Genomic DNA, 20,086 nt, shown 5'->3' with positions numbered 1-20,086 from the left:
ACTGTTCCCTTTGGGGAACTGTATGAAGTGGTGGAAGGATTTCTGGCCGCGTTAACGCTCCTTCCGTGACCGTAACCATCTACATACCAGCCATTAGGGTGGTTAGTCCTATGGCGGGAGGGTTTTACGGGCTCCCACAACCCATACGAGGGGGGGTGCCACCCACACCCACGGACGCAAGTATCCCGCTGGATGTCAACCCAGAATTTAGAGCCGGAGCTCTGACTCCACTTGCCGGGACTGTCTGGAGTGGGGTTCGAAACCCTACACCTTCTGGCCCAGCGGCGGGGATGCTACCGTTACGCCAAAGGCCCACTCCGATATTAAGGTAATCAAGGGATATGGGGATAGTTGAGGTAGAAGATCGAGCATGATGTTATTGAATGGCGGAGCAGGCTCGAGGGACCGAATGGCCTACTCCTGCTCCTATTTTTTATGTTATCCCCCGCCCACACACACACCCTGAGTGTTTGCTGTTCGAGTACACCTTTGGCTTTTACTGGAACTTTTTTATTATTACTATGAACCTTTAATTACCTCAGAATTCAACATAGCAAAGCATTTTAAGACATTTTTATGTTGGGAAACCTCCTTAGGACATTTTCCTTTCTATATTCTGTACATTCTTTTAAGTCTTCTTTTATACTGCTAGTAGTATCTTCTGACAAATTCCTGCTAAATCATGCCATCATAATTTTATTAATACCATCTCCATTCATCTCCAGTGCCAGTGCTCGAGATCTTTATAACTCATTTTTAAAATACAAATACTGCCCATACAGTAATCATGCAGAGTAGTGATGTATTTTCTAATTAGCTGACAAACTTTCCATGGTTACAACAGATTCTACCTCGTAGTCACCATGGAAATCATAGCTAGGGCAGCAAAAAAATGCGCTAATAAAAATATTCAGTAATATTACTCAATCTCCTCTTGCACGTGTCGGTGGTTCTTAAAATTCTGTGGGGGTTCTACAGATCTACTGTAACTGGTGGGAGACCAGCAAAATCCCCCAGGGAAATAACGTAAACAGCCATTTACACCATTTCCTTGGGGGTTACGCCAGAGTTGCGATGGGAGATCGGCTGAACCCCCACAGAATTTAAGCGGCATCATGTCTGACTTGTTCTGAGCTACATTCTTTTTTTTTTCCTGGGGCATGAGTACCTTTATTACATAAGAGTTAAACTGTGCATTTGTGATACATTTTCACACACATTAGTGGGTTCAAGTCCCACTCCAGCGACTTGAGCACATAAAGCTAGGCTGACACTCCAATGCAGCGCTGAGGGAGTGCTGCACTGTTGGAGGTGCCGTCTTTCGGATGAGATATTAAACTGAGGCCCCATCTGTGCTCTCAGGTGGATGTAAAAGATCCCATGGCACTATTTCGAAGAAGAGCAGGGGAGTTATCCCCGGTGTCCTGGCCAATATTTATCCCTCAACCAACATAACAAAAACATTATCTGGTCATTATCACATTTCTGTTTGTGGGACTTTCCTCTGCGCAAATTGGCTACCGCGTTTCCCACAGTACAACAGTGACTCCACTTCAGAAAGTACTTCATTGGCTGTAAAGCGCCTTGAGACGTCCGGTGGTCATGAAATGCGCTATATAAATGGAAGTCTTTTACTTTTGGTAAACCTGATTATCTTTGCATGTGTAAACTTCCTGTTAGAAGATACTTTTGCATTTCAAATCTTCCTAAAGCCATTGGATACAGGTGGTATTTATGTTTTGCTTCTGTTTATATGCCCATGTGTCTGTCCACTAATAGCCTGGCAGCTCAATAAAATTAACTTAATTGAATTTCACCAGTGTCATACTGTCACAAAAATTAGGTTGCTTTTGAAAAAAGTGCATGCTCAGAACTGTCCATATATCCCTTTCACACATTTGTGGAAGATGATACATCATCTCAGCAGCCTTTTTTTGAAGAATTAATGTATACACTAAACTTGCTGAGATTGTCTCTCATCTTTTTGGACCAATTTTAGTTTGTTTTAAATGATTAAGAACTGGTGCAAATCAAACCAGAGTGATAGATAATATGCTAATCTATTTGAGTTTTGTGTGTCATCTTATTTGCATAATTATTCACAGATCCAGGTGCAGATTTGGGTAGGTGTAGGGAACAGAAAAATGCATGTTAGTGCAATTTAAAAGAATGAGGAAATTGAAGGGAAGTATCACAATAGAGTGATAAAAAATTTCAAAGCCTATAGAAAACCTCAGAAGGCATTTCACTTTGTTAGCAGCTTTTTCTAAGGCTGAAGGGGCAGAGGATCAAGGGCGACGAGCAAAAATGAAGGTAGAAGAAGCACAAGGTGCAGACATGAGTTAATAGGCAAGTGATAGAAACACTGAAGATAGGAGCAGGAGTAGGCCATTCGGCCCTTTTGAGCCTGCTCCGCCATTCAATGAGATCATGGCTAATTATCCAAATTCAGTACCCTGTCCCTGCCTTCTCCCCATATCCCTTGATCACTTTAGCCTCAAGAAATATATCCAACTCTTTCTTGAATATATTTAATGGACTGGCCTCCACCGCCCTCTGTGGCAGAGAATTCCACAGGTTCACCACTCTCTGGGTGAAGAAATTCCTCCTCATTTCAGCCCTAAATGGCTTACCCCTTATCCTTAGACTATGACCCCTGGTTCTGGTCTACCCGGCCATCCGAAACATCCTTCCTGCATCTAGTCTGTCCAGACCTGACAGAATTTTATAGGTTTCGATGAGATCCCCTCTCAATCTTCTAAACTCCAGTGAGTATAAGCCCAATCGACACAATCTCTCCTCGTACGTCATTCCTGCCATCCCAGGTATCAGCCTGGTGAATCCTCCACAGAGTCTTACCGAATTGTCCGGTTTTAACACAGGTACTATGGGAGCTGCCCATTCCTAACATTTCACCGGCTCCAGTATGTTCTCTCTCAATAGACGGTCAAGCTCAGCCTCTACCTTTGGCTTCATGGCATAAGGCACAGGTCGTTGTTTAAAAAACCTTGGCGGTGCCTCCTTGTCTACATAAATCTTAGCTGGGGGGCCATTAAATGTGCCAAGTTCCTCCTTGAACACACTCTCATGTTCACTCAACACTTCTTTCAAAGTTAACTGTTTGCCCGCATCTATTTGATGTACTGCTCCCCAGTCTAATTTAAGTTCTTTTATCCAGCCCCGACCTAACAGGTTTGGTCCGGTACCCGATACTATAACTACAGGTAGCTGTTCCACTGTGTCCCTGTGTTGCACAGTTACCTTAGCTGTACCTAATGTCGCTACTCGTTCACCTGTATATATTTTAAGATGCAGGGAGCAAGGCTTTAACTCTGGAGCTTTTGCACGGTTCCACAATTTTGAGTACTCTGCCTTGTTCATTATGGTCACGCCGCACCCTGTATCCACTTCAAAGTTCACCTTAGAGTCATTTACTGTCAGTTGCAATGTGATAGGAGCCACTTTTGGAATGTTCTCTAACATGCTATACATTATGAACATGTCCTCTTCTTCCTCAGCTTCCCCGCTGATGTGGTGTGCTCCATGTTTTTTCACTTCTCTCCCTTGGTTTTGCTGTCCTCCCCCTTTTGGTTTGGATTCCTCCACAGGTGATTTCGCCCTGCAAGCTCGTTTTATGTGTCCTTGTTTCCCACACTTATAAAGCAGTGCAGCATCCAACACCCTGTTTGATGGTTGCATGAGGTGTTTACAATGAGGGTGGCTCTCTTTGCACTCCATTCTTGTAGGTCAGCATTGCAGCATGTCTACAAGGTGGTGGAATCAAGTCATTGGCTGCAGCTAACCACTACTGTCATTGGCTGCAGCTGACCACTACTGTCATTGGCTGCAGCTGACCACTACTGTCATTAGCTGTGGTAGCCCTGTGCTGCATTGCAGTTGCAGATATCCTTGCTGCAGATGGGATAGTTCTGCATCTGGCTATCCTGAGAACCCTGTCGAGGCAGTTCCCACAGTCATTGCTGGGTACAGTGGCATTTTTGTGGGGTAACTTTGCTGCCTCATGATTATCCTGGCATGCCTTCTTTCACACAATACCACTGTACTGTGATTGAAGGTGTGCAAGAACTGGTGGTCAAGCACAAAGTACCTCTCGTGCAGCCTGAGCTGCCTGGCATCTCTTCATTGGCACTCCACTTATTCTTACAAGCATTTCAAGTGGGGCTATTCTCATTTGAAGTGCAAAATAATCACATGGGGTAACTAGTTTGCAGACGACACAAAGCTGGGTGGGCGTGTGTGCTGTGAGGAGGATGCCGAGAAACTCCAGTATGATTTGGACAGGTTGGGTGATTGGGCAGAAGCGTGGCAGATGCAATATAACGTGGATAAATGCGAGGTTATCCACTTTGGTGTCAAAAACAGGAAGGCAGATTATTATCTGAATGGCAATAGATTGGGAGAAGGGGAAGTGCAACGAGACCTGGGCGTCCTTGTGCACCAGTCGCTGAAAGTAAGCATGCAGGTGCAGCAGGCGGTTAAGAAGGCAAATGGTATGTTGGCCTTCGTAGCGAGAGGTTTTAAATACAGGAACAAGCATGTCTTGCTGCAGTTGTACAGGGCCTTGGTGAGACCACATCTTGAGTATTGTGTGCAGCTTTGGTCGCCTTATCTGAGGAAGGATGTTCTTGCCATGGAAGGAGTGCAGCGAAGATTTACCAGGCTGATACCTGGGATGGCAGGAATGACGTATGAGGAGAGATTGGGTCGATTGGGCTTGTACTTGCTGGAGTTTAGAAGAATGATAGGGGATCTCATCGAAACTTATAAAATTCTAACAGGATTAGACAGACTAGATGCTGGAAGGATGTTCCCAATGGTCGCGGAGTCCAGAACCAGGGGTCACAGTCTAAGGATAAGGGATAAGCCATTTAGGACAGAGATGAGGAGGAATTTCTTCACCCAGAGAGTGGTGAACCTGTGGAATTCTCTGCCAAAGAAGGCAGTAGAGGCCAATTCATTAAATATATTCAAGAAGGAGTTGGATATATTTCTTAAGGCTAAAGGGATCAAGGGATATGGAGAGAAGGCAGGAACAGGGTACTGAATTTGGATGATCAGCCATGATCTTATTGAATGGCGGAGCAGGCTCGAGGGGCCGACGCCTGCTCCTATCTTCTATGTTTCTATGTTTCACACATCGGAGGCACTATACAAATGCAAAACTGTGAAAGGGATTGCATTATTATAACTGAGCATCTTTCAATTCTTCTTTGAACATTTGCCATCCTACATCACTTTCCAAAAGTAAATCATGGGCACTGTTGCTGAATGTCAAAAAATGTTGGTAGAAGAGATTCATGTGTATTAATACGTTACAGTCACTATCTGGCTTACTTAAAAGGACAATCACTTTAGTGAAGAAATACAAGGGCAAAGCTCCCTTTTGGGGCTTGACATTCTTTGTTATTTTAACAAAAAAATGCACATGAATAAGTGGTGTAATATTGGTAGAAAGTGGCAACAGACTACTCATCTATGTTTAAACAGTGACTTTGAGGATCTCTATCTCTCCAAAAAAGTGTAAGAATGTTAGTGAAAAGTGAGAACAGATTTCTACTTTTCTTAAAGCCTTATTAAGGTCTTTAATGGTGATCTTGTGTATCGTTCCTTATGTGTAAGAATCACAACAAAATGTGATTATTTTACTCCCAATTGGACTTGAAATTTAGTAAGCTTAGTGAAGGGAACAATTTTGACATCACTACAGCAGTGAGTTGCCAATTTGAGGTAAGAAAGAAAGAACTAACTTGCATTTATGTAGCATATTTCATGACTTCAGGATATCCCAAAGCACTTTAAAGCCAATGAATGGCTTACGAAGTGTCATCGCTATTGTTATGTAGGTGAACCCAACAGTCAATTTGTTCATAGCAAGGTTCCACAAACAGCAGTGGGATGAATGACCAGTGAATCTGCATTTGGTGAAGTCGGTTGAGGGCTGAATTCTGGTCAGGACACGCTGGCCTTGAAATACATCCGCACAGTGCCGTTTTTCAGGCACTAACTGGCCTGCTAAGTCCTACAATATGGGGGCAAGGCAGCGCACGCACGTTTCCGGCCAAAAGTGCGATGCCTGCCATATTGGAAAGGACTAAAAATCGGCGTGCAGTGTCCACACCTCACACGGGCATTAGGTCCTTCTTATGTGCAAGTATACACACATGTTTGAGGCCCCCTGTTAGATTGTTTTAACCTGATGCAGTTGTTAACAACAAGTTAAGTTTTTGAAATATACTTGCCTGAATGTGAAGCCAGGAAGAGGAGGAGTGCTCCTCCTGACCCTAGATGTAAAGAACATGCCACCATGCTTTCCAATAACAATGGTGCAATAAAACATTTTTTACTCCGTGGGATAGTCATAAGTAATCTTATTAGGTTAGTTATGTGTCAATTAACAGTATTAATATATGTTCTGAACATAAAGGGGTCGATTTTCATTCAGCAGTCGGGAAGGAGGCGGGACTACAACTTTGGGGTTTTAGTCCCGCCTACATCGACGTCCGGCAATCCACGCGATTTTCCCTTGATTGACCTTGTTGAGCCCGCCCAGCGGACTCAGTAGGCCAATTAAGGGCCACCCGGCAACAGGTGACGTCACAAGAGGTCTTGACAGATGAAATATCAGTGTTTCACAGCTGTTTGAAGCTGTCAAACACTGACAGTCTGACTTCTAACCTGAGTCCTTCTGCACAGACTCAGTTAGAACTCACACCGGCAATGAAAGCTGAAGGCTGTCACTTTTGACATCGCAGCCATTTTGCTTTCAGTGCCGGCTGCGTGATGGACTCCCGAAACCTAGAGGAAGAAAGGCTGTTAAGGTAAGTACAGGTAATTTAAACTTCTTTAGACACACCAAACACACTTACCTTTGCACTCATGCACCCATCACTCACCTGAACACCGACATCGCGACCCCTCCAAGTTCTTCAACCTGACAGCCCGCCTGCTCTAACCTGGCGTGGTTTGGAGCCGTCGGGAATCCCACACGACACCCCTCAAAATAGGGATTAGGCTAAAAACTGCATGTTAACTACCTGTTAACAGGCAGTTAATTGGCACTAATCCCTTCCCGCCTCGGGTCAACGGGTCCTAGTGCGGTGCGGGTACCCGCCTCCTTTGAAACTTACGTGGAGGTGGGTTTTGGGCGGGATGGTGTTGGGACCCCCGAATTCGGGATTTTTGCCCCCCACACGCCTAAAAGCCCCGCCTCACGGCACACTGAAAATCGACCCCAAAGTGTCTGAACAATGAGCATCCAACATATTCTGTTATTGAAGGGAGTCCAGAGAAGAGCCACACGGTTGACCCCAGAACTTAAGGGGATGACGTATAAAGAAAGATTGACTACCCTGGGTCTTTTGTCTCTTTGGGGGAAAATTCGTGTTAGTCAGCAAAGTTGCCGGTGTTACCGGCAACTGTAGTTAACAGCCGCTGGAAATGGCCGCGACGCTAAGCGAGTGAAATTGGTCTGGAGGGCATGGAGATAGGTGGCGCAGCGTTCACCTTCCGTGCAACGCCATCCTGCTGGCGTTGCTGGAGGGATCCGGGACGAAGTTTCTATCCAGGTGCGGCATTGCAGCTTCCCACAGCCTCTGAGAGAAGCTGTGGAGCTTGCAAGGAGTTGAGGGCAATGAAGGGGTCTGAGGATTAATGGGGCCAGGCCCAATGAGGCAATTCAAAATAAAATGGAGTGAATCAATACATTTTTCAGCCCTTTCTGCCTTTTAAGAAATATTCAATATTTAAAAGAAGTTCCAAATGTGAATATTCAGCTGTTAAAGCTGAATTACCTTCCTAACCTCAACAAATGGGAAAACTGCCTCAGCACTAACACAGAGGGCTCAGCAAACCAGGGAAGGGGCACAAAGGGTCTCACACACACTAGTCCAGCTTTGTGCAGGGGGTCAACACTGCAAGAGCGGCCCTCCACCCACAGGGGCCAGGAGGCCCTCCAGAAAGAACGATGTGGGAGTACATCACTAAGGCCATCACTGCCAGCAGTGTTGCCCCCACCACCTGGCTCAAGTGCCCAAAGCCTCTTGACCTCAGACCACTGGTCAAGGTCAGTGAATATCTTCAAAAGCCATCTCCTATCAACTGCACCACTAGCCTCACGCACTGCTCAATGCACAACCCCCAATCACTCACCTACCAACAATCTGCACCAATGACCAGGCACATCTCACATTCCTAACCTCACCTCACCCCCTTGGAGGAGACGGTGTAGGCCATTCTTGTCAGGGGCATGGCTGAGTCCTTGGCCAGCGGCAGAGCTGAAAGGATACAAGATGTGGGTATCTTCGTACGTTATCCTCTTGGCATGCACCTCTTGCTTTCCTGCCCTCCCATCAGCACAACTCCACTATTGTGCCTTCCTCATTTCACACATCCAAGGAATGCAGCCTGCCCAGCCAGTGGGTCAACAAGAAGAGGCAGCCTGCCCAGCCAGTGGGACCGCAGGTGGATGATTCCATCCCGGATATTCCAGCCACAAAGGGGCTGTCTGGGATGCATCCTTCCGTCTGATTCCTCTTAGGCTTCCTCCTCCTTCTGCAAGAGGATGTTGTAAATGTAAAATAACAGTATAAAATGCTGGAAATTCTCAGTTGGTCAGGCAGTATGTTGACTTGAGATGCAAATTCTGTTTTTCTCTCCACGTATGTTGCGTGACCTGCTGAGTATTCCCAGCATGTTCTGTCTTCTCAACGGCCTTCATTTACCATCCGAGCCCTTGCAAGCATCCAGAAGCACTCCCTACATACTTTAAAAAAAAATTCACATCTATTGCAGCAAGCCACCACTTCAATAAAATCCAAAAAAAGTCCAAACTCTTAAATTCAAACTTACCTGAATGATGTGTGTGTGCCTTTAAGAGCTGCAGACATCACCACTGTCAGCCTGCTTGCACACCAGGTTGACCTGGCGTGCTTAAGACCCAGCGCTGAATTCAGCGCTAGGGCCGAAGTTTGCATTGGTGATGTTAAGTCGGTGTTGCATGCCGATTGATGTCACCACGCCGCCATTTTTTTTCCCAGGTTACTGCCAGTTACCAGCAGCGCAAAGAGGGAGAGGAATATGGAGGCCGCCGTGGGACCCGCCACCAACTGGCGAAAGAGCGGCGGCCACCATTTTATCGCCATTTCATGACGCCACGGAGTGTCGATAAGTAGATGAATTTCTAGCCCAAAGTGTTTAAATTATGAAATGTGTGGGAAAATTCGATCCAATTAATCTTTTCTGCCATGTACAGAATTTAAGCACAAAAGGCAATATTTACAAATAAAGGGCAACAATAGAAAATGCAGGAGGAACTATTTTACTGAAAGGGTGGATAATACATGGAACGGATTGCCAGCATGAGTGGTGGAACAAGAAACCTTAATGGCCCAGATTTTGCTGGAGCAGGCATCTCGCAGCGTGCCCTGTTAGACTTGTTCGTGCATGTTTAGGTTTTTAAAATTTTTGCCCACGAAGTGAGCTGATAACGGCGCAGCAAGGTTAGCAGGTTAACAATGGGACAAACAAACCGTGTATCTCCTTAACCAATTATATTAAAGGATTAACTTTCCAGACAAGAGAGTTTGATGGGAAGTCATTAACAATTATCACATTGTTAAATGAGTACTTGTGCTGTTAATTACTAGACTTATGGTGAGTTTAATGGGCAATTAATGTGCAAATGCAACAACTTCATGAAAACCAGGGGAAGGTTAAGGGTGAGATACCGTTTTCAGAAAGCTAATGGTGGAGCAGTGCACATCGGCCAGCAACTTGCGGCAATTTGCAATTCACGGGGTATCTCTTCCTTGCCATAAGTTGCTGGCCAATTTGCACGTTAATAACAGCGGGGGTTGTTCAGGTGGCGTTATTTTTTCAGCAAGATCTGGGCCAATGGATTTCAAGAAGGAACCTGACAGGTTCTTGTCAACAAATGGGATTTGGGGTTATTAGAAATGCACCATGAGAATACTGTGGATAGGAGAGATAGATGGATCAATGGTCTTCTTCTGCCTGAAACTTGCTTGTTTTGGTATGGTAAATATCCTCCAAAACTTTTTTAAATTAATCTTTATCATCAACAGGCCTCCTGACATGAAGCGTGAGATAAATTTCTATCTGTTCAGTATGGCATTTATCCTTTTACCGTGAAGTTGGTTTTAAAAGGTTTTGTCCTGACAGTCTTATTTTTTTTCTATCTCTCTCCAGATCTGTCAGCTGATCCAGATGAATTGACAAATGTAGCTACTAAGTATTCAGAAGTTACAAGCACCCTTGATAGAAAACTTCACTCTATATTAAATTACCCAGAAGTGTCCAAATCTGTTCATCAATACAACAAATTTCAGTTTGTCAAATGGAAAGAAAGTCTCGGAAAGAATTACACAAATATTATTGCCAACCTCAGATGGCACCAGAACTGGCAAAAGGATCCCATAGCTTATCTAAATGCTATTAAAAGGTGGTTATCTTCAACTACTGATGTATAGTTTTACATCTATTGTAGCATTCTTGTATCGTTACCTTCAGTGTTCCCCAAATATGCAGCCGTGGCCCTCTCCTCTTCCTCATCCAGTTGCTGCCCCGTGCAGACATTATCCACAAATGTGGGGTCAGCTTCCACATGTACACCAATGACATCCAGCTCTACCTATACCTGTTCTCATGAAAGGTCATCGGCCTGAAACGTTAACTCTGTTTCTCTCTCCACAGATGCTGCTTGACCTGTTGAGTAGTTCCAGCATTTTCTGCTTTTACTACCTATACACCACCTCTCTCGATCCCTCCATTACCTCTGTGTTGTCAGATTGCTTGTCTGACACCCGGTCTTGGCTGAGTCATAACTTCCTCTAACTAGACATTGGAAAGACCAAAGCCATCATCCTTGGCTCCACCGGAAACTCCACTCCCTCACCACTGACTCCATTTCCCTCCCCAGCCAGACTATTTGCAGCGTCAGGTTCTGATCCCCAATCAGCTGAATTTCCAACCCCATATTCTCTCCCCCACAAGGACTAGCTACTTTCACCTCTGTAACATTGCTCACTTCCACACTTCAGTACATCCACGACTAAAACACTCATACATGCCTTCATCACTTCCAGTCTTTATTATTATTCATATAAACCAGCTCATTCAAAACTGGGAATAACAGAAACATGGTTAAATCCAAAAGATGGAAATTAATGTAATATTCAATGGTACAGAAGATGTTGTAGCCCTATATTGGATATTTGGGAGGTAAATTAACTCAATCTGTGGGAGAGGTAAGCTTCAAAATGAATTATTTTAGCTACACATCTCAAACACCAAAAGCGCCAGGCTTGGGATATCCTGCAGACCACCAGGTAAGCATAGAAACATAGAGGATAGGAGTAGGAGTAGGCCATTCGGCCCCTCGAGCCTGCTCCGCCATTCAATGCGATCATGGCTGATCATCCAAATTCAGTACCCTGTCCCTGCTTTCTCCCCATATCCCTTGATCCCTTTAGCCTCAAGAAATATATCCAACTCCTTCTTGAATATATTTAATGAATTGGCCTCTACTGCCTTCTGTGGTAGAGAATTCCACAGGTTCACCACTCTCTGGGCGAAGAAATTCCTCCTCATTTCTGTCCTAAATGGCTTACCACTTATCCTTAGACTGTGACCCCTGGTTCTGGACTCCCCGACCATCGGGAACATCCTTCCTGCATCTAGCATAAAAAGAAGTTTACTGTATGAAGAAATAGGTAGGGTATGTGAGAACAGGAAAGTTATTTTAAAAGAAGACTTCAATCAATCAAATATAAACTAGGAAAATCCAAGTGCTATATTGTGAGTTAATCAATGTGATGCAAGACTTCTTCATGACTAAGTCTGTCAAGGAAGCCACGAGAAGCCGTGTTGTTCTGACTTGGTATTCGCTAATGACAACATACATAAATTAGAAGTCTTAGCACTGGGATGAATATAAAGTGCAGAAACATTAAAATGGTGATCAGAGGAGCAAAGAGGGACCTAGAAAAAAAGGATAAGCACATTAGTAAAACAATTATTTCAGTACTACAATAGTAAAGGCAATCAGAGAAGAGGCGCAAACACTAAAAGATGCAAATATATGTGAAACTAAAGATGAATACAATAGTAAATATTCTGAATGATTACTTCCTCTAAGTATTCACAAGGGTAGATATGAACAGCATATCCTCCCCAATTGGCATTAAGCTAAGTAATTTCAAGGACGTCAATATTAATTGGATGTCCTAAGTAGGCTGAAAGAGCACAAAACAAATAAATCCCCAGGGTTAGCTAATATTTATCCCAGAGTTCACTGCTGAAGGAGACTAAGGAGGAGATTTGTGAGGCACTGACGATCATTATGAGGGAGTCAATGGATACTTGGGAGGTACCAGTAGACTAGAAGCAGGCTAATGTGCTGCCCATATTCACAAAGGATGACAAAACAGACACTGGTAACTTCAGGTCCATTAGTCTTGGTTCCATTCCATGTAAAATGATGGAGTTGATTATCAGGAGTCAACTTGAGGACTATACATAACAACCTAGTAAACAGCAGTCAATATGGATTCAGAAAGAGTCGATCATGTCAAACCAACCTCAAATTCTGTGAGGAAGTGACAACCCAAGTGAACTGTGATGAGGCTTATAATCATGTACCCAGATTTCCAAAAGGCATATGATGAAGTTTAACTCAAAAGGCTATTAGTTAAACTCAAAGCTGTAGTGATTCATGATAAACCCTGAGAATGGATTAAAAATTGGCTAAGAGGTAGAAAACGATGAGTACTCATTAGAGGAGTTATGTTTGGTGGTAGGGGGTGAGTACTGAGTAGGGCGCCTCAGGGCACAGTGTTGGGACACCTAGTGTTTCTAATTTATATAAATGACTTGGATTCAGAAACTCTATGCAAATTGGTCAAATTTGCAGTTGGTACCAAACTAGGAGGGGGTGTGGTTTTGAAGAAGACAGCCCAGAAATCACAAATGAGTTGGATAAAATATATAAGTGAGCAATAGTAGCAGACAAGCATAAAGTATGGCACCTAGGAACCAAAAATGGGGAAAACACATACTCAGTGAGTGGTGTTAATTAGCCAAGGACCAAACTGAGAGTCCTAAGAGTCTGAGACTTAACATGCCAATCCAATGCAAAGCAACAATCAACTAGGCCATTAAAATGTTGAACTACATAGCCGAAACATTGAATATGAGTAAGAGAAAACTGTTAACAAACTATATAGGTCAAACTGTACTTTGAGTGCTAGATGCTGAGATGTAAGGGTGACATTTTAGCTGCAGAAGTAGTGCAGAGAAGAGCCATGAGGTTGAACCCTAGTGTCAGTGGTTGACTTAATCAACATCACTAAAACAGATTACCTGGTCATTATGACATTGCTCTTCGTGGGAGTTGTGGTGCACAAGCTAGCTATTGTGTTTCCTACATTACAATATAGTGAATACACTTCAAAAGTACTTCATTGGCTGTAAAGCGCTTTGGGATGTCCTGAGGTTGTGAAAGGCGCTATATAAATGCAATTCTTTCTTTAACTGCCCTTTGAAGTAGTCCAGAAAACCACTCGATTGTATCCAACTGCTACCAGTGGTTCAAGAAAAAGGCCCGTCACTACCTTCTCAGGGCACTAGAGATTAGCAATAACTCCTGCATCCTAAGAATGAATTTTTAAAAAAAGCTGAACTATCAGAAAAGATTGGCACTTAGGTTTTTCAGGCTGGAAGGGAGGTGTCTGAGAAGTGATCTTAGAGATATGTAAGACAATTATTGGAATGGAAAATGGGAATATTACTTGAAATTAAATTGCGAGAGTAGGACAACGGGACACAGATTCAAGATAGAGATAAATTTCGGACTGATGTCAGAAAATTCTTCACACAGAGTGAGCAACATATGGAATGAACTTACAGGAATAGTAGTGGAGTCACAAAATGTGGGGGGAAAAATTAAAATGGAAGCTGAAATGAACTCTAGGATCTCTTTGGCTGGATGAATTAAGATGAGCTGAATGGCCTTCCTTATCTGTAATTGTCTTGTTACCTTGCTTGTATCCTGTCCCACACCAAATCCTGCACTACGCTTGTCCGTGCACCTAACTTGACTCCTGGTTTCCCAATACCTCAAATTTAAAATTCTTGTCTGTCTTTAAAACGCTCCAAGGCTTCTGTTCCGCCCCCCAATCTCTCTAATCTTCAGCAAAACCCTCCACCACCTACTCCCCATTTCACAGAATCACACAGAATCACAGAAACCCCACAATGCAGATAGAGGCCATTTCGGCCCATCGAGCCTGCACCGACACATATCCCACCCTATCCCCGTAACCCCACGTATTTAATCCCCCTAACACTAAGGGTCAATTTATCATAGCCAATCAACCTAACCCGCACATCTTTGGACTGTGGGAGGAAACCGGAGCACCCGGAGAAAACCCACGCAAACACGGGGAGAATGTGCAAACTCCACACAGACAGTAGCCCGAGGCCGGATTCGAACCCGGGTCCCTGGCGCTGTGAGGCAACAGTGCTAACCACTATGCCACCGTGCTGCCATTTCTCTGACTCCAGCCTCTTCTGCATTACACCTTCACCCCATCATTGGGTCGTGCATGCCTTCGGACTCCTAGGCCCAAGCTCTGGAATATGCTCCCTGTCCCTCTACCTCCTTCTTTAAGACCCTTCATAAAGCCCACCTCTTTGACTAAGCTTTTGGTCACAACACCCCACCAATCTCTCCTCCTTTGGCTCTATATCAGTTTTCCCACACTCCTGTGAAGTGCCGTAGGATGTTTTTCTAATTTAAAGGTGTTACATGAATGCAAATTGTTGTTTTCTTTGTTTTGATTAAAAGAATTATGGAGTTTAGTGTGCATTGTTCATGTGAGCCACAATGTAAGACCAAGGTATATGAATGCAAACTATAATTGAATGAGCTTCATAAAGCAAGTACTGGTGGTATACCTGCCGACATAAATTTATTGTGATTATGTTTTTTGGGGGGCATCATAAGGTTGTCTTAGTTATTATCTTCCAATTGCTCTTGTGGGAGCTATGATCAATAGGTAGAAGTAGAAGTGGAGAATTGATATTTAATCAGTTCTTTTGATATGTTGTCATCAAACCCACCCAATATCTTTTTGGGAGAGAAATTGGTTAATTCCTGCCTATGACCATGAAACAGCAATGCGTGCCCAAAGAGGTCAGCCCAAGAATTGCTTGAAATTGATCCTCTGGCCTCATTAATTAATACCATATCCCATTAACAGTAATGAGTTAGTGCGAGGAGCTAATAGACTTCTTTGTCACTAAGATTGAGACCATCTGTTCAGCTCCCTCTGCCGCATCCTTGCCTTCCCCTTGCTCACCTATCCAAAGTTTTCCCCCCCCCCCCCCCCCCCCCCTGCCCCGCCCCGCCCCGCCCCAGTCCTGAACTTGCATCTCTAGTTTCTCTCCTATGTCCCCTCATGCTCTCTCTGAGCTAATTTTCTCCATGAGACCCACCTCCTGCTCTCTTGAACCTATTCCCATCAAATTGCTGACCACCCAACTTCCCTTCCTGGGCCTATGCTAGCTGATATTGTAAATGGTTTCATCACCTCAGGTAATGTCCCCCTCTCTTTTCAAATCTGTCTTCATCACCCTCCTCAAAAAAAACACCCGTGACCCCTCTGTCCTTGCAAACTACCGCCCCATCTCCAACCTTCCTTTCCTCTCAAGTCTTTGAATGTGTTGTATTATAGTAGTAATTTCTGTTCACCATTTTAAAGTGTATTGTCATCACATTGTTTGGGAACATCAAGAGAAAACACTGTACAGGCCGTGATTCTATGTATGAAAGGCCATAGGAGATCATAATACTAGTATTATACAAAGGTTACCTGCTGAAGGGACAAATTGCAGATACCCACCTCCTGCTCTCTTGAACTTATTCCCATCAAATTGCTGACCATCCAACTTCCCTTCCTGGGGCCCATGCTAGTTGATATAAATGATTTAATCGCCTCGGGTAATGTCCCCCTCCCTTTTCAAATCTGTCATCATCACCCTCCTCCTCAAAAAAAACACCCGTGACCCCTCTGTCCTTGCAAACTACCGCCCCATCTCCAACCTCCCTTTCCTTTCAAGTCCTAGAATGTGTTGTCACCTCCCAGATATGTGCCCATCTTTCCCTTAACTCCGTATCTAAATGGTCCTAATCAAAGTCATAAATGGTATCCTCTATGACTGACCATGGTGCACTATTCTTCCTCATCCTTCTCGACCTCTCTGCAGCCTTTGACACGGTTCATCATGCCATCCTCCTCAAATGCCTCTCCTTCACTGTCTAGCTGAGTTGGAATGCGCTCACCTGGATCCATTTTTATCTATCCAGTTGTAGCCAGAGAATCTCCTGCAATAGCTTCTCTTCTCACCTCCGCACCATTACTTATGGAGTTATCCAAGTATCTATCCTTGGCCAGTCCTGTTTCTTATCTACATGCTGGCCCTCAGTAATAGCATCCAAAGGCACGATGTCAAGTTCCAGATGTACGCTGATGATACCCAGCTCTACTTCCACCACCACCTCTCTTGACCCCTCCACTACCTCTGTGTTGTCAGACTATTTGGCCAACATCCAGCCCTGGATTAGCCACAATGTCCTCCAATTAAATATTGGAAAGACCAAAGCCATTGTCTTCTCCATTATTTTTTTAAATTCCCTGCTGTAGTGGTTGATATCTTAATTTATTAACTTCTGGTGCCTGCTACTGTATGAATTTATCAATTCAGGCAGCAATGGCTGGTCCTTCATTATTCATCAATTCACTGGTGCCTACTTAGCTATGGTGCCTTAGTTGTGATGCATGTGGTTTGCATTGATTTCTGTGGATTAATTTCCCTATTATGATTGTATTGTGTCAAAAAACAGTAACACATTTAGTTCTAGCCTAATTTCTCAGTTTATTCCATTCATTTTTAATTTCCATTGTATTATAGTAGTAATTTCTGTTCACCGTTTTAAAGTGTATTGTCATCACATTGTTTGGGAACATTAAGATAAAACACAACAGGCCTTGATTCTATGTATGAAATGCCATAGGAGATCATAATACTAGTATTATACAAAGGTTACCTGCTTAAGGGACAAATTGCAGATACACATGGGTGGGGCTTCTTTGTGCATTATTGAGCCACCAGCACAGGAATACGTACATGTCTGTACAACATCTATGAACTACATTTCTAACCACATTAATCTGTGAAAAATATGTTAATGTTAAGAGGTGTATTTTGAATAAAGCAGCTACAGAGTAACAATTGACTTTAAATTATTTGCTTTTACATGTCATGTAACTTTCCTGCTATCAGCATATAATGGCTAACTTGAGGTGTCAGCCGGCTCAGTGGTAGCACTCTTGAGTCTGAGTCAGAGATTGAGGATTCAAATCCCACTCCAGAGACTTGAGCACATAATTGAGGCTGACAGTGCTGAGGGTAGTGCTACACTGTCCGAGTTGCCGACTTTCGGATGAAGCGTTAACCCGAGGTCCCGTCTGCTCTCTCAGGTAAATGTAAAAGATCCCATGTCATTATTTTGAAGAAGAGTAGTGGAGTTATCCCCAGTGTCCTGGCTAATATTTATCTCTCAACCAACATCACTAAAAATCAGATTATCTGGTCATTATTGTGGGAGCTTGCTGTGCGCAAATTGGCTGTTGCATTTCCTACATTACAACAGTGACTACACTTCAAAATTACTTAGTTGGTTATGAAGTGCTTTGGGATCTCCTGCGGTCCTGAAAGGCGCTATATAAATGCAAGTTATTTCTTTAATTACCACGATAATGGAATTACTGTATTGAATTATAAACCAGGAAAAGATGTATGATACACAGCCAAAATAGAATCATAGAATGGTTACAGCACAGGAGGCCATTTAGCCGGTCGAGCCCGTGCCGGCTCTCTGCAAGAGCACTTCCCCGCCGGGAGAGATTCGCAGACATTCATTCTGCCGAAATTAAAAGAGACTTGGTCCATTTGCTAAGGGAATCTTTGTATTGTCAACGTGTCCATGGGAGCTTTCGGGCCATCTTGGGGACTGTGTTTCCAGCCTACGTGAAGTGAAAGGCGAGTAACAACCCATCCAAGCAGCGGGTCGTACCGATTACAGGAAGAACAGCACTGTTCTACTATACAGTCCTGAAAAGAGCGAAATATTGAAAGCCAAACAACAGTTTAATAAAAGGAAAATAATCGAATGCTTAACTATTTTCCATTTCCTTATGATATATACTTGCTTGGAAAAGTCCAAAGGGTTCTGTAAAAATAATCAATGTATTTTATGAAAGTGAATAACAATGATCACCATCAGCGATGTCAGTTGAGTTGGGCACTCTTCAGATAGAACTATCACAGGTGGGAGACGGAGGTTTGCCAAAGGAAACTGAATGGATGGTGCCTGCTTCGGATGTGGTGGTGCTGGAGTGCTCTACTCGTTTCCCAACTGCGCACAGTTCCCTGTGGAATGTGTTTTCTCTGTAATCTTTCAGACAGGAGAAGCACACGTTCTTCTCTATTCGTCTCAAGTAGACGTTGTTGGTCTTAAAGAACAAGTAGACATATGGGTTGACGGCACTGTTGCAAACTACGAAAATTCCCAGGACTGCAATCACCTCGGCGTCTGTCTCAGTGATGGCCCCGAAGGCAACTTTCATCTCTATGATAAAATAAGGTAACCCACAGACTATAAAGAGTATGATAATCACTAGGGTCATCTTCAGTGTCTTTACCTTGGCTCTTGGAATGACGCTGTTGGTAGCGATGATTCGGATTGGTCTCTGTTGCTTTTGATCAATGTTTTTATTTGGTTTGCAATTTCCGATGCGCTGCTCTTTCCTCCAAATGGTCCAGAGGATTCTCGTGTACGCCACGCATAGGATACAAAAGGGAGCAAAGAACACAGTAATAGCTCCAAATATGATATACGTCTGGCAGTGCCATTTCGGCAGATCCCGAAACGTGCTCAGACATTTCTCTCTGTCTTCCTGTACTGTCAATTTGAAGACAAAGGCTTGAGGGATGGAGAGCACGAAAGCACTGATCCAAGATACAGTAGTCAAGACTTTGGTAGGAAGAGGAGAGTCCAGTGGGTTGACAATCACATGGTGTCTTTCCAACGCGATGATCGCTATGATGCTGGAAGAAGCAGTCAGTCCAAAGACCTGGAAAACTTTGAAAAATCTGCAGGCGAGATCTCCAGCCAGCCACTCGTCGTCCAACACTTCCCAAATGATCTGAGACAGCAGGGTCATGATAGAGACACAGAGGTCCGCCGCAGCCAGGTTAGTGATGAGGAAATCCATTTTCCGCCTCTTGCTTTTGCTGCAGCAGATTCTGTGCAGCACTGCCAGGTTCCCTACCAAAGCCAGGGCGAAAATGACGGCCATGGAGATGATCCTGGTCTGTCTGTTGTACAACGGGAGCTCAAAAACTTTGCTCACATTACCTGATGAATTCAGACTCCAGACATCTAGAGAAGAGAAGTTTCTTTGAACCGAACTGTCTAAGGTAACCATCGTCTCCATTACACAAAACGTTATTTCGGTTATAAATTTGTCTTGATTCGGTGTAAGACTTAACTTCCTCGGCTATTGCGTTCGAACCGAAAGATTCAGAGACCGAGATCATTAATATCTGTACTGAGTTATTATATATATATATTTATCCGCGTCATCTGATGACACGACGAGTGTAAGTAACAGTGTTTCATGTTGGCGGGAGAGCGCGTCTGACGTCTCCGCTGTGAAATGCATTGGCCTTCTCGCTATATGGCAATCTCACTTCGATACTAATACACATTCTTATTCCAGACCCTTTTAAAAGCAACGCTTTTGACGTGTCCGTCGACTTGTTGCTATAGTGCAATAAGTTCCAAACCTTTGATATAAATGGATTGGATACACAGACTGCAGCGGTCTCCTGATTTAAAGGTTAAACATCTTTTGACGTCTACCTCATATGAAGGTTCGAGTATGGACATGAAGTTATTCTATAATGGGTCAGCATGTTTACT

At 43.8% G+C, this 20,086-nt stretch overlaps 2 protein-coding genes across 3 annotated transcripts in view; one reads left to right on the top strand and one right to left on the bottom strand.

Moving 5' to 3' along the window:
• Positions 1 to 17,331, top strand: part of arsk (arylsulfatase family, member K) — a 130,351-nt gene extending 113,020 nt beyond the window's left edge. For both annotated transcript variants that reach the window (XM_085988682.1, XM_085988673.1), the window contains one exon: positions 10,228 to 17,331. In XM_085988682.1, coding sequence (XP_085844808.1) covers positions 10,228 to 10,508 — 281 coding nt within the window. In that variant the 3' untranslated portion in view covers positions 10,509 to 17,331. The remainder of the gene's footprint in view (positions 1 to 10,227) is intronic.
• A 988-nt stretch (positions 17,332 to 18,319) lies between these two features.
• Positions 18,320 to 19,598, bottom strand: LOC147124519 (putative G protein-coupled receptor 150). The gene has a single exon (XM_085988695.1). It carries the CDS (start codon positions 19,596 to 19,598, stop codon positions 18,411 to 18,413), a length of 1,188 nt encoding a protein of 395 aa, XP_085844821.1. The 3' UTR covers positions 18,320 to 18,410.
• Positions 19,599 to 20,086: the final 488 nt, after the last annotated feature.

Source organism: Somniosus microcephalus, chromosome 1 (genome assembly GCF_052327205.1).
Source record: "Somniosus microcephalus isolate GS21.2 chromosome 1, FLI_Smic_1.0, whole genome shotgun sequence".
NCBI lineage: Eukaryota > Metazoa > Chordata > Chondrichthyes > Squaliformes > Somniosidae > Somniosus > Somniosus microcephalus.
This window is presented reverse-complemented; position numbering and strand designations above follow the sequence as displayed.